Source organism: Lycium barbarum, chromosome 3 (assembly GCF_019175385.1).
Source record: "Lycium barbarum isolate Lr01 chromosome 3, ASM1917538v2, whole genome shotgun sequence".
Lineage (NCBI taxonomy): Eukaryota > Viridiplantae > Streptophyta > Magnoliopsida > Solanales > Solanaceae > Lycium > Lycium barbarum.
The window spans coordinates 13,618,351-13,631,780 of record NC_083339.1 but is presented as its reverse complement, the minus strand read 5'-3'; the positions used below and the strand labels follow the sequence as shown (position 1 = coordinate 13,631,780).

The 13,430-nt window shown below is 34.4% G+C and overlaps 1 protein-coding gene and 1 long non-coding RNA gene across 2 annotated transcripts; one reads left to right on the top strand and one right to left on the bottom strand.

The window, feature by feature from the left end:
- Positions 1–361: 361 nt before the first annotated feature.
- Positions 362–1,345, bottom strand: LOC132630337 (L-type lectin-domain containing receptor kinase IV.1-like). The gene has a single exon (XM_060345919.1). The coding sequence runs from the start codon at positions 1,343–1,345 to the stop codon at positions 362–364; it is 984 nt and encodes a 327-aa protein (XP_060201902.1).
- A 4,016-nt stretch (positions 1,346–5,361) lies between these two features.
- LOC132630447 (uncharacterized) lies at positions 5,362–12,093 on the top strand. Its single transcript, XR_009578586.1, has 2 exons — positions 5,362–6,102; positions 11,800–12,093. It is a non-coding gene; the product is annotated as an uncharacterized LOC132630447 (long non-coding RNA).
- Positions 12,094–13,430: the final 1,337 nt, after the last annotated feature.

The window sequence follows — 13,430 nt, the reverse complement described above, 5'->3', positions numbered from 1 at the left end:
TCTTCTCCAACTATTGTATATAACATCATCCAAGTATTTTCAACGAATTCCAATCATGCCCACTCAAAAAAAGCTACTTGACTAACACAAAAAAATCAGATTCGATTTCGTCCTCTTCTCAAAGAGAAACCTCAAAAGAATAGTCTAATAAAACCCAAGTATTAGAGTTAATAGGACATGAAATTTCTTATTTCATGAATTAGAAAATTAATATTAAGATATATATATCTTATCTTATCATGTACTAGGAATGAAGGCAAAAAGTAGGATCAGATTAAGATAACGTACTCGATGGATGATTTTAGATCCAAATTAAAGTAATCATTTTATGACTAAAACAAGCCAATCGAGCTGAGTCGAGTCATCTCAACTGAGCCTGAGCTTGACCGATCTTTAACCGAGTTGAGCTGAGCCAGACTTCTTCTTCCTTCTTACATAAACTACCGCTGAGGATTGCTACGACAAGTAAAACCAAAGAGATTAATGTCAAAGTAATCGTTAAAAATCTTGATTCCTCTCTGCGCCCAAGACGAGGAAGTTGAGAAAGTTCTTGAGCTTTCCCATTTATCTTGAAGCTCCATCCTAAGATATAATGATGTGTTGGGACTGGATCAGTTGATGATGAAAAACCAACATACATGTTCTGATCAAGAATTGGTGAAAGATCATATTTCATAGCCAGAAGTGACCTAACTGTTTTTCCCACATGTAACGGAGCTATTGTTACCTTAATTTGCTTAGTGCTTCCATCATAATCCACCCAGACTTGCATTGTCTGGCCACTAGCAAGAGTCAAGTTATGAAACAAACCAGTATCATCAAAATAACCTGCTGTATGAACTGCTACAGACTTCAACCCATTTATATCAATTCCAACATGATTCTCATTAATATCACCAAATTCCTCGGTAAAGGTTGTATCGAGCTCAACTCCAACAACATGGTTAGATCTATTCCCATTATTGGTTGAGTTAAAAAGGCCAAGATAGTGGTTTGGCATAGCCCCCTGAAGTCCTCTCTGTGGCGCGATAATGAAAACTAGTCCATGACCACTCATAGATCGATAATCAGACCTTATACTAAATACAAAGGTTGTGGAGAAAGAAAATGCAGTACCATTTGGTGAATTCTTGAAATGAATTGGATTTGGATAGAAAGCATGGCCCTGATCTTTTGTTTTAGAATCTGTTAATAGCAAAAGGTCATTGGATGTGAGCTTAGCTATGCCATCCAAGCTAAGATTCCCTGATTGGAATCCATTGTAAATGAATGCACCAACTTCACAAGAAGCTGGTGCAAAATCAACTAAGAAGAGAGCCACTAGTATGACAAGATTGAAGAACATTGGCAATATTCTTGATTGGGAAAATATTGTGACCAAATGAAGCTTTGTTCTACGGTTCAGAGCCACAAAATGAGAAAATTAATAAATGCATAACACGTACGAGGCTGTCCAAGTCTGCTATAGTAATCCAAAAATGTGATTAAATGCCAAGTCGTCTCAAGTAATCCAAAAAAAGTCATCTACCGAGTCGGGTCTCATCATACTTGTACTATATTTTAGACTTACATGACAGGAACGGTCTTATTTTTAAGTGCAGATCTTTTCTTCAAATGTCACTAGTTTTAATTGTTTTAGCATCTGTAGTAAATGTTACTCCGTTGACGGATTAAAAAATTAGTGTCAGTAATTTTAGGAGGTTTTTATGTTTCACTTAACTAGCCTTAGGCGTCCTAGTTAGTTGAAATAAGTCAGTATTGGTGGGTCAATTTATCTAGCCAATATTTCAGGTCATGAGATAGTGTTAAACTAGTACCCTATTTCTTATCTAAGTTTGTTGCTGCTAGTACTATAATTAAAGGCATGTAACACTGGTTTTCAAATGCAATCAGAAAACCAAGTTTCTCTCTTCTTTTTCATATCTTATTCTAGCCTTTATTCATCTCTTCTCCAACAGTAAAAACATCGAAACAATTAGATATGGAGTACTCAAACTACGGAAGATATATTTGAAATAATGAAATGGGTTGAGCTTCACTAAATTATCAATTGATGATCAACGTGTTTAATGCCAACCACTCAACAGATATAGTACAAAATAATAACTAAAAATTGATGATCCTTTCTGTAAGGAATCTGCAAGGTCTGAAAATAATGTCGGAAGTGGCAAGAATTTAAATTTCAACTAAATACTGTTTTCATGTTTGGTGGAATTACATTTTGAGCTAGAAGTCTTCAACATCATTGGAGTTATAGACTTCTTTTTGGCAGATTACATGAATTTGTAGTTTCGCTGAGTGGGGGAAAAATTCTGATGTTATTCTTTGTGGCTTCCACGTCATTAACATTTGGGGTGTGTTCAGTGTGGAGGAAAATGATATTTTTTCAAAAAATGTTTTTCCATTTTTTCATGTTTGGTTGGTCTAAAAGTTACGAAAACATTTTCTTTAGAAAAATAAATTCTTAAAAATGAGGAAAATGACTTTCAAATGAAAAAAGAGAATATAGGTTTCATAAGTGACATTTTCAGTTAATTGTCTGCTCCCCACCCACCTAACACCCTCAATCCTAACACCTTGACTATCCCACCCCCCGTCACCCGTGAGCTCCCACTCCCTACCTCATCCCACACCGTATTTTGCTAGATTAAATATAAATGCTCCCGGAATAATATTTTTTTGCTTACTTACCAAGCACTAAAACATAAGCAAGAAACCCACTTTTTTTTATCAAGAAAACATATTCTAGTAAAACATTTTTCATAATAAATATATTTTGCTTACTAGCAAAACACACCCTTGAAGTCAGCTCAATTTCCACCCTTTCAAGTAGGTGTTCCAATTGATCTTAGATATTCCTAGCTCTCTTCATGCTTCCGACCTGAATGTAATTCTCATAGCATCACTGAGTTGAAAAGTTTGTCTCCTTCTTAGGAGGGGCAGATCTACAGTAGTGGGTGTAGGTTCTCGGGAACCCACATCCGCTAACGTAGGTCCTATTGTTATACTGAAAAATATAGTAAAGTATAAGTATTTTCAGCTTAGAACCCATAAGTAAATGACTGTATGGTTTAATGGCAAAGAGGGAAAACTTGAGGCTCTAATCGTCCAGCAGTGTGCGGGATCTATTCTTGTTGGACTCATAGGTTCGATTTTGCTTCTTTTTTTTTCTTTCCAGCAAAATGCAAGCACACTAGTAACTCGAAACGCAGTAAACTCAAACCAGTAACTCAAAATCACGTTTTTTTTCTTTTATCTTTTTCAGAAAAAAAAAAAATCAAAGTCAACTAAAAAGAGATCAATAACATACAAATAAATTATTACTTTTACCCAGATCCCAATGTTTCAAATCAAATATTAAACCAAAACAAATGAAAAACAAGAAAGCTAGGGTTAAAAAATAAAGTTTATTTTCTCCATTGCACAAGTCCATAACCAAGTTGAGGCAGAGATAGTTCATCTTCAAGCACAACAGAAGCATAATCCCATCAGGTGTCTCTTTCTCCAATTCTCCGTACCTTTCTTCTTTGACTAATTATTAATTATTACCCATCTTTTTGTTCTAGCTATCTTCTTTTTACTATTTTTTGGTTTACTTTTTGTTCTAGCTATCTTCTTTTACTAAAAATTTAGTCAATTTCCCATGAAGTGGCTTACTGGCTTTAGCGGTAGTGTTGTACCCAACTTGAAATAACGTAAAGCTCAAATTCTCCTCTGAAATGTGATTTGATTTAAATTAATTGTTTGTATTAATTAGGTTGAAATTGTGAAGTGAGAGTCGATACGATCACAAAAATTTTCAAGCCTCAAACCACTTCAAATTCTCCTCTGAAATGTGATTTGATTTAAATTAATTGTTTGTATTAATTAGGTTGAAATTGTGAAGTGAGAGTCGATACGATCACAAAAAATTTCAAGCCTCAAACCACTTTAAATTCTCCTCTGCTAAGCTCTCCTCCATGTCCAGTTATTCACACCGACAATGATGTCAATCCTTCTCGGCCACCAGGTAATGGCAAGATGCTGGATTTGGGTCCTCTGGAATCTGATCCTGCTAAAAGAAAACAAATTTTAGATTATTCTCCTAATCTACGTGATAGAATGAGGAGATATAAAATTAACATGGGTCCCTGTAGACCCTGTGATCGTTTTGTTTTTCCAATAATATATTTTGGGGGAAAATCGCATCATTTTAATTCTGATTGGTTTGACACTTCATATTCTGGATGGTTAGAATACAACATTGAAAAAGATGCATCTTTTTGCTTATGTTGTTACTTGTTTAAAAATGAGACGGGAAGACATGGAAAACAAGTAGGCGATCCATTCACAGTGGATGGTTTCAGAAATTGGAATAAAGGTTTAGAAAGACTTAATGAACATGTGGGTGAAGTGAATAGTGTTCATTATAAGTGTTTTAACATGATGTTAGATTTAAATAATCAAGCACAATCTATTCTAACTTTTTTTGACAAGCAAAATGAGAAAACTAAAAGTAAATATCGGGTTCGCTTGAATGCTTCAATTGATGTTGCAAGGTTTCTTTTGAAAAAAGGAATACCTTTTCGAGGACATGATGAGAGTGAAACTTCCATAAGAAGATGAAACTTTTTAGATCTCTTAAAGTGGTATGCGGATAAGAAGGAAGATGTGAAAAATGTTGTGTTAGAAAATGCTCCACAAAATGACTTGTTAGATTTGTCCAAATATCCAAAAAGACATTGTGAGTTTTTGTGCAAAAGAAACAACGAAAGCAATTGTTGAGGACTTAATGTCACGACCCAACCAGAGGGCCGCGATGGGCACCCCGAGCTAACCTACCGAGCACCTTCTATCATCCATCTCATAATCATATCTAGGTGGGCCACATGGCTAACCCATAAATATCATAAGCTTTAAGAGACATGAGTTCAATAAATATATGCACGTCTATATAGACATCATCAACTATGCCCATATGTACTTTTGACACCCAATTTTGGCCCTCCTTTTTTCATTTAATTAATTTCACTATGTTTCTTAGTCCTAAAAATTGCCCAAAATATGAATATTTTCGCTAATTACTAGACTAAAATTATTAAGATTATTTTTATCATTCCTAAAGAAATAATAATTACTAAACATAACATTTTATAACTAAAATCACTCGAAAATAACGTTGATATTCCGATATCAATATGGGTGTTGGCATTTTTCCTTTAATCCTACTTATTGTTGTACCAATAATATTTTACTCTGCTTTGAAACTAAATACGTAAATTGTATTTCTTATATTGTAATTTATATATGCATGCATTTTGCGGGAATTAATTAGGATAAAGAAGCATATTTTAATTGATTGAAGTAAAAAAAAAGGATTAGAGAAAGTAAGATAGGAACTAATTCAGCTAATTTTTAAACTTGGGCCAATCCTTATTTCTAGAAAGCCATTTTCAGCAGCCCAATTCGCCAAACAAATGCCCCAGCCCACATCCTCACCAACCCGACTCGGCCCAAACACCTACAACTAAAGCCCCCTTAAGTTCCTAATCCATCTTCAGTACCAGAACCAAGCGATCCCCTTATCTCTTCAACGTAAGCCTAGCAAATAGCAATATCCCACCAAATCCCACCAACGTAAGCCTAGCAATATCCCACCAAATCCCCTCTTCTCCTTTCTCACACTCCATCTCTGAAGCTTGCAGGCTCAATGTGCGATTTCAGCGGATTTCATGGTAAGTCCCATCCCTATTTTCATCATCTCATCTGTGGAAAATATCTCCCAAAATTTCTCTTATTTTTGAATTTCGAATTCTTGCTTCTTTGTGGAGCTGTTGAAACCCTCAGTTGTTACCTATAAATAGAAGCCCTTAGTGAGCTATTTGGGACAGGTTCAAGTGTTGGAAATTCCTCTTGAATAACCCCCCAAAAAAAATCTCATCTGTTTTCATCAAGCTTTTCATAAAAAAAAAAAAATCTTTTTTTACTCTAAGTTGGTGGTCTCAAAAATTGTCTTTTAACTCTAATTTTGTTTTGTCGAATTCTTGGTGGTTCTCGGCTAAACAAGCTCTTCAAAAGGATTCTCGAGACGACAACAAGCCTCAGTTCGCTGTCACGGAGAAGGTAGTCACACTCGTCTTCTCTTCGTCTTTAATTTTTTGTAGAAGAAGAAATGTAATCGTTCAAGTATTTTCTCGTCGTTTGTTTGGTTTAGCTGACTAAGAAGTTGTCCTTCGATGGTTATGGTTGTTTGTTTCTGTGGACTTGAACATGACTACTGCCTTGTTGTTCTAATTTGCTGCATAAAAATGGTTAGGATTAACTACACTTAGGAACTGTTAACTACCTAGTCGACTATGGGCAGTGATATTCACCTCATCTCAAAAATGTAGTTTACGTTGCCCATGAGATTCTGTTACTGTTAGAGAATCAATATGTTACAATAAAAATGGTAGATTATAATTTTAAAAGGAGAACATCGAGGTGTTTAGATAATCCTTGTCATGTGGAGAGGATAGCTTTTTGTTGTGGTTACGTTGCATTAATCTCCTTTTGCTGGTGGTAGTAGTTGTAAAAAACAAAGGGGGAGTGCCTATTGTTGGTCGTTGAATCATTGATACACACATAAAAAAATGTAACTGATGGAAGTGATTCGTTGAATTTAAATTCTGTTTGGTGTTAATGAATCTGTATCTGTCTTTTTTTTTTTTTTTTTACTGTAATTCAGAGTAAGTCAATATAAGAATGAGTAGTTGGAAATATTTGTTAAGAATGGTTATCCTGTTTTGGCGATGAAATTTAATCTTATACTTGCCTCCCTTGAACTATATATGAAGCAAGCAAAAATGCTAAAGCTTTGTGATACGAAGAGTAGGAACCTGATATGCTTCACTTAGTATTTGTAAGTGTAAAATTAATTTTTCTATACAACATGTTTAAATAAAACTGTGTGGCTCTATACATGTTTCAGCCCCTTCTTGTTTTCCATTGGATGAATGTTGGTAACGGGCTTGTATGTTCGCTGTCGAGTATGAATCCCACTGCTACGTGCGAGAATAGTGAACCATCATATTTGAATACTATGCACTGACTATATATGCTTCTTTATCTTAAAATTATGGTGAAACTTAAATGTGATAGGATCAAAAGGATTGATTTAGTAGAATATATTGTTGACCTTAAGGAGTATTGATTAGCTATGTTGGTAGAATTTTCTGTACTTGTTGAAAAGGAAAGGTTACAGATTTGAAGATTTAGCACATCGAATATGTGATTACTCGAATATGTTTGTCACACGCTAAAATTCTGTGATCGAGACTCGTTAGGATGTGCGCTGTCCAGTTTTTTGCTTCAGGATCATGTGAAAGCAAAGCATGTGAACTACGACGTTTAGGAAGGAAACCATGATTTAGCATATTGTTTTACCATGTTTAATTAATAAGATAATAGATTACTGCTAGTCCATAACGAGAAGAATATGATGTCCTTCAAGATTTAAGTCCAAAATCTCTTTTTCTTTACCATGTCCATGAGGCTTTCTTAACTTAAGGTGACTTTTGTTTATGGATTTTTCTGGGAGTTTTCCATAGTTAACAAATAGGCTCTATATGTTAGAAAGCTACATTTGTTCCGAAAAAGAAAGTTGCTGTTTTGATATAAAAAAGCTGTTTTTTTTTTTGATTAAAAATGTTACTGTTTTCTGATTAAAAATTTACTGTTTTGATTAGAGAAAGCTACTGGTTTAAAAAAAAGAAAAAGAAAAAAAGAGTTACTGTTCCGATTAAGAAAAAAAGGTTACTGATTTTTGGGGATTACATCTGCTGAACGTGTAGTTCGAATAACTCCGTCGCTCGTCTAAGTCTTTGTTTGAAGTACTTAAGTGGATCTACTTTTGCCGCATTTAGTTAAAAACCAGCATATAAAATAGCATGCAATATTGCTATAACTTAAGATAAGAGTTGTACTCGTTTCCTATGTATGATGCACATGATATAAGGTTTCTTGTCTTGACCATAAGTCGCCAAGGATTCTCCTTAGGTTTGTCTGAAGTTTTGCTGAACTTTTAGTACCTTTTTTACACTGGTTAAAGTTTGAGGATACTAGTTTGGGGATTAAGATATGAAGATATTTAAATATCCCAAGACCTATTTGTTTTAACTAGGTCAGTAGTCTCCATTCCTTGTTTTAATTCCATGAGTAAATGTGTGAACATTTAATTGTTTGTGTCGTTCGACTAAATATCTGTTTTATGTACTCATCATAATCTGTGTATGTACCAGTCCGTTCTGAAAATCAGCATGTAAAAGGTTATTGTAAATGATTAACATTTAGGGAGAAAGCCACTGACTCACATGGATTTAAACTGGTTGAAGTTTGTGAATTAAATAGAATTGCTTCGTCATCTATCTAATTCTCTATTCTAGATGCGTATTAGAATTCATGGTTTTGTCTCATGCCTCATCTCTTCTGATAAAAATTGGTACGCATAAACGAGCTCAATAGAGAAGAATAGACTAAGTTGCTAGAATACTAGCTCATACGCAGGTTTATGGCTTTTTGCTTTAGTTTCCTATATGCTAAAATTGACTCATCAGATTGCGGCCTTTTTGTTGAAAAAAAAAATAACAATAAATAAGTATGCTAGTTTATCATGGTTTAGTCTTGAAACTGGAATGAAAAGTTTACCAAATTACTAGGACATAAATGTGGATTCATACGCTGTAGTTACTCTTCTTCTCATCTTGTGGTTTGTGCTCTTTTTTTTTCTTCTTTTTTCTGATGACCAGGAAACTATTCTTCTTTCTTTCTTATAGAATATGTGTGTAACCACACTCGCTGTCATGTCATTTTAATTCGTAGAATAAAACGTAGTCGCTGAATGTTCTTGCCCTCCATATATATGTTAGTTTGACTGCGTGTATCGTTGCTCTTTTGATTGAATTAGCAAGCCTTTGATCTCTCCTTTGATATTGTTTCCTGCTTAAATCATAACTCTAGAATCTTATAGCACTTGGATAGAACTAAGTAGTCAAGACAATGTGCTGAGATGATCATAATGCTCTCTCATTTGAGTTGAGAACACATAAAGGCTGTTATGGAAAATGTTTTTGTCTATTGTCTTTCATTGGGAAAGTATGGATATAAAAATCTTTCTTAAATGAGGCATGAGCTTTCAAAAAGGAGTCGTTGAAATATTCCTGTAGGGTGTATTCTTTTTCTGGTTTTGCTCCTAAGAAAATGTTGGTATAGCATGTATGAAGGGGATGCAAACTCTCCAGAGCTTGATTTGATGGTTTGTGCATATACAAAAAAGAAGAAGTGTACTTTCATTTGGTTTAGTGTTTTAGACTTTAGCCCGATTTGAAATATGATTTCTTTCCTTTAGAACCAAAAAAAAAGTGTTTTTGTTAACCCTCAGGGGTTGGCCTGGTGGCAATTGACTTGAGCCTTGGGGTGCTTCGAAACTCGCTGGGTGCAAACAATTTCTGAGGGCCATCGGACTGGGGAAACCCTGAATTACCCGTGGTGCACTTGCGGGAAACTCCTTGCCGAGGGCCTGTGCACCCCCGGGATTAGTCGGGGCTCAAAGAGACTCGGACACCTGGCGCTAATCAAAAAAAAAAAAAAGTGTTTTTGTTGTGTCTAAATGTTAGCATGATTTATCCTCCTATTGCTTTTGTCTTGCAAAGTACGTTTTCCTTTCGTGTTACTTAAAGGGATTAAAGATCATGGCTAAGGGATGTTACGATCTGTTAAAGTGTGTGGTTTTACAAGGGCTTATTTGACCATGGTTTAAAATGTAGGATATCATGATCTCGTATTTTAGGATTCTTGTATGGTACTAGCAAGTAAAAGTTTCACTGTGAAGGTAATATGATTTGGGAATCAATAAGCTTTTTCTAGCAGGTTTATGTGAACAGTAAGACCGCTTGCATTTAGAAGTAATGTCTACAGGGACCTTCACCTAAATTAGCATCATGAATACGCCACTAGTAAAGAGAAATGTTAGATTGTTCGGGAAAGCTATCTGGTTTCGTCTTGTCTGGCATCCTAGATATATACTTAGGAGTTTAAAATTGTGAAACCATTCAATGTCTACATTCAAGAACTTGGTTGTTTGTAAACTCTTCTTTGCGTTTTAGTGGTTCAAGGTTCTCTTCTTTAGATTCTGGAAAAAATGATCTTTAAGATATGAATATACTACCTTCTTTTGACATAATTGGTTCGGCTTTTAGAATTTAAGGGTGTTAAAAAACTGAATAAAGAACAGTGGGTTGTTTCATCGTTTTGAAGTCCGTTGTGTGCTAAGTATGTTTTCTCTAGCTTGTGGTTCTAATGACTGATTATTAAAAAATCTAGCTAGCAAATGAGTTTGCTATGAGAATGTTTGCTTCTCTTCTTCATCCATTCACGAAGTCAAAACATTTATGAATCCAGTTTCTTGTTTCTCTTTTTATCCCTCAAATATTGATAGCGTAAACTTGTAAGGCATGCTGAACTCATTAAGATCTTTCTATCAAAGTCTAGGGCTGTTTTGCTCTAGCGAATTATTGCCTTAAGAGTTTCTTTGAAGGGTTCTTTTAAGATTTCTTTGAAACTCAGTTAAGGTCTACAGTTGTATGTTACAACAGATATGTGTCCTAATAACTAAATCGGATAAGTCATTAAAACATAAAAGTCCCTGTTCCCACATGGTTTGTTTAATTGCTAAGCTTAAAGGGCTTGTCATGTTGATATAGAATTTTCTCTGGAGTTTTTTGAGAGTTCGTTCTAAGATGAACTTGTCTGTTTGGGATATGTACTATTTCTGGATTTGTTCACATCTCTCTGTCTTCATGAATAATTAGAAATTGTGGTGCTAATTAATCTTTCTGGTCAACTTCAATTTCTTCACTGTTCGAAAATGGTTCATTGAGTTGATTTTACAAAAAAAATACACGTTTAGGAAGCTGTGCTCGTTCAAACTTATTGGAAAATGTTCAAGTTAAAACTGCCTTCTCCTTTGAACTAGTGACAACAAATATTCGGAGATGTAGTGACTGGAAAATTACACTGCGGAATTTTGAATTTGTCTTGAAGTTTTTTGTGGTAAAGTATGTACTATAAAGCACATATTTATTTTAGGATGGGTCCATTAGGAGTATTAAGCCTTTGTTATTTTGAGGATCTTAAGGCAGTTTCAGTTGTCTATAAAATATGAAAGGAGATTTTGTTTGTTTGTTTTACTGAAAAAAATGAAGCAGGGATATATGCAGGGATACAGTAGCTGTTTGCTTTTCTTGTGTATTTGGAAGTTGCTATTTATATGAGCTTGGGAAGTTGCTATTTATATGAGCTTGGTGAAGTATGTTGAAAACAATTGTTGAGATTTGTTAATGTTCCTAAGGCTGTAAGAATTTTGTTTGGTTAAGAATGTTTACAGAATATGATGAGCTTTTTAAATTCCCTGCTAGCATTTGATTGTATTCCTTTCCTTTTGAAGTGCTATAACTTGATAATCTTGGCTTATCTTACTAAACCATACAAGTAGGAGTTATTCTTAGGTACCATCGGGGATCTAAATTTGTTTGCTACGTGATGTGAGTGATGAATTAAAGTTACAGTCCCATGTTTCAAATTTTAAAGGAATCTCACGAGTTGTTCAATTTATTTGAAAATTAACTTAATCAGTCTGTTTCTTTTAGAAGTATTTGTTTCCAAGTGCTACAACTGCACACTTCCTTCCAAATTATATGATGTTCAGTTAGTTTTGATATTTACTATCGAGAACTGTTTCTGATTTTTTTTTTTTTTTTTTTTTTTTTTTTTTTAATTTATGAGCAACCTGGGGAGTGCATTGGAGTTGTGATACAACTTCAGCTCTGCCCCGAATTAGGAGAGCACCAGCAATCGCATTTTCAGCTAGAGCCTAGCAGCCCCGTTTGCATCAAAGCGTCCGCGTCCCTCTTCCTCTCTTTAAATTTTATAGCTTCTTGTATTGATATGTGATATGCTGATTGACTAAAGTTTTTATGGGTTTGTATTCGTAGTATTCTGTTTCTAGCTTGTTGTTAGTAAACTCGTGAACGCCCGAGAATGATTGCTTCAAATAAATTTTCACTAAGAAAAAACAAATTGTAGTCTTTTTTTTACAAAGTAGCTCTTTTCTTTAAGTCTCATGCTTGAAGCCACAGTGGTTTTTTTTTAGAAGAGGGAACAAATCTGGTTCCTACTATTATACTTGTGCATATTCACGTTTTTTCTTTTTTTTTTTAACTATCTTTTACCTCGGAAAATAAGTTTAAAGGTGCAGATGACATTGATTTATTTTGGAAAAATAAGTGCAGAAATGGATTGCATCCAAAAAAATGATATTTTTTTTGAAGGCCCGAAGCTGTAGCATGTTGTTAGACCGCATTTTGTTTCTGGTACTAACATGAAACATGCCCCAATTCTTTAAAGTCGAATACAAGAATTCCATATTAGGGTTCAAGTATAGAGACCCAAGCTATTTTACGAGAGCTATAAGGTACATACGCTATTTTCATACACATGTACATACTATACATACTATTTTATTTTTTGTTAACTCCTTCAATCACCTTTTCATTATGTATATATCTATTACCGTACTTATATGTTATTATTAGTTACTACTTTTTTTTTTTTTTTTTTTTCTCATGCTATATACATTTATGCTATTTTCACATATGATAAACCTACCCCATATATATGTAATTTTCTCATAAAATTATATACCTTCTTACTCTACACAACATATATTATTTTTATATACAATACACATTTTTTCTCATGCACACATTATCATTAACTCTCTGTTTTTACGCGTTCACTCACATAGTTATAATTACCTTAACCCATTTTTTTCTTTTGTAAATCATTTAGGAAAGTAGTATTCTTTTTTCACAATTTCTTTTAAAAAAAAAAAGATAGGTAATAATTAATTAAGTAACCCCCCTCCAGTGTTAATTAAACTAAGTTTAAAGACTGTCTTCGGATAGGCTCTGAGGGATGCTTAACACCTTCCCCTCGGGGTAAATTAAACCCTTACCTAGAATCTCACATGTTTCAAAGACTAAAAATGGAGTTTACATTTTTACAAATGGTTTTCTAAAATTAGGTGGCGACTCTGAAAATTTGCAAAACCAGAGGAAACATAGAGTCATAAGTTGTGAACTAGTTTTAATCCGTTGAAAATAGGGCATAACATGTACAAGCCGACAAGGCTACCAAAAATGATATACAAAAATATGAACCAGTGAGGTTATAGAGCATCTAACTATACACATCTATCTATGATCCTCTGTATGGAGTGCATAACATCATAAAGACGGGACAGGACCCGGCCATGCCCATATATGTACACAAAAGAATAATACCACTAAATTGCAGCTCCGAAGCAAATGGAGCGCTCCTGTGCAATCGCTGATGAGGTAGCCTAGGGGTTTCAT

Excerpts from the sequence above, each read along its gene's own strand:
- LOC132630337 (XM_060345919.1), bottom strand. The coding sequence starts at position 1,345 with ATGTTCTTCAATCTTGTCATACTAGTGGCTCTCTTCTTAGTTGATTTT.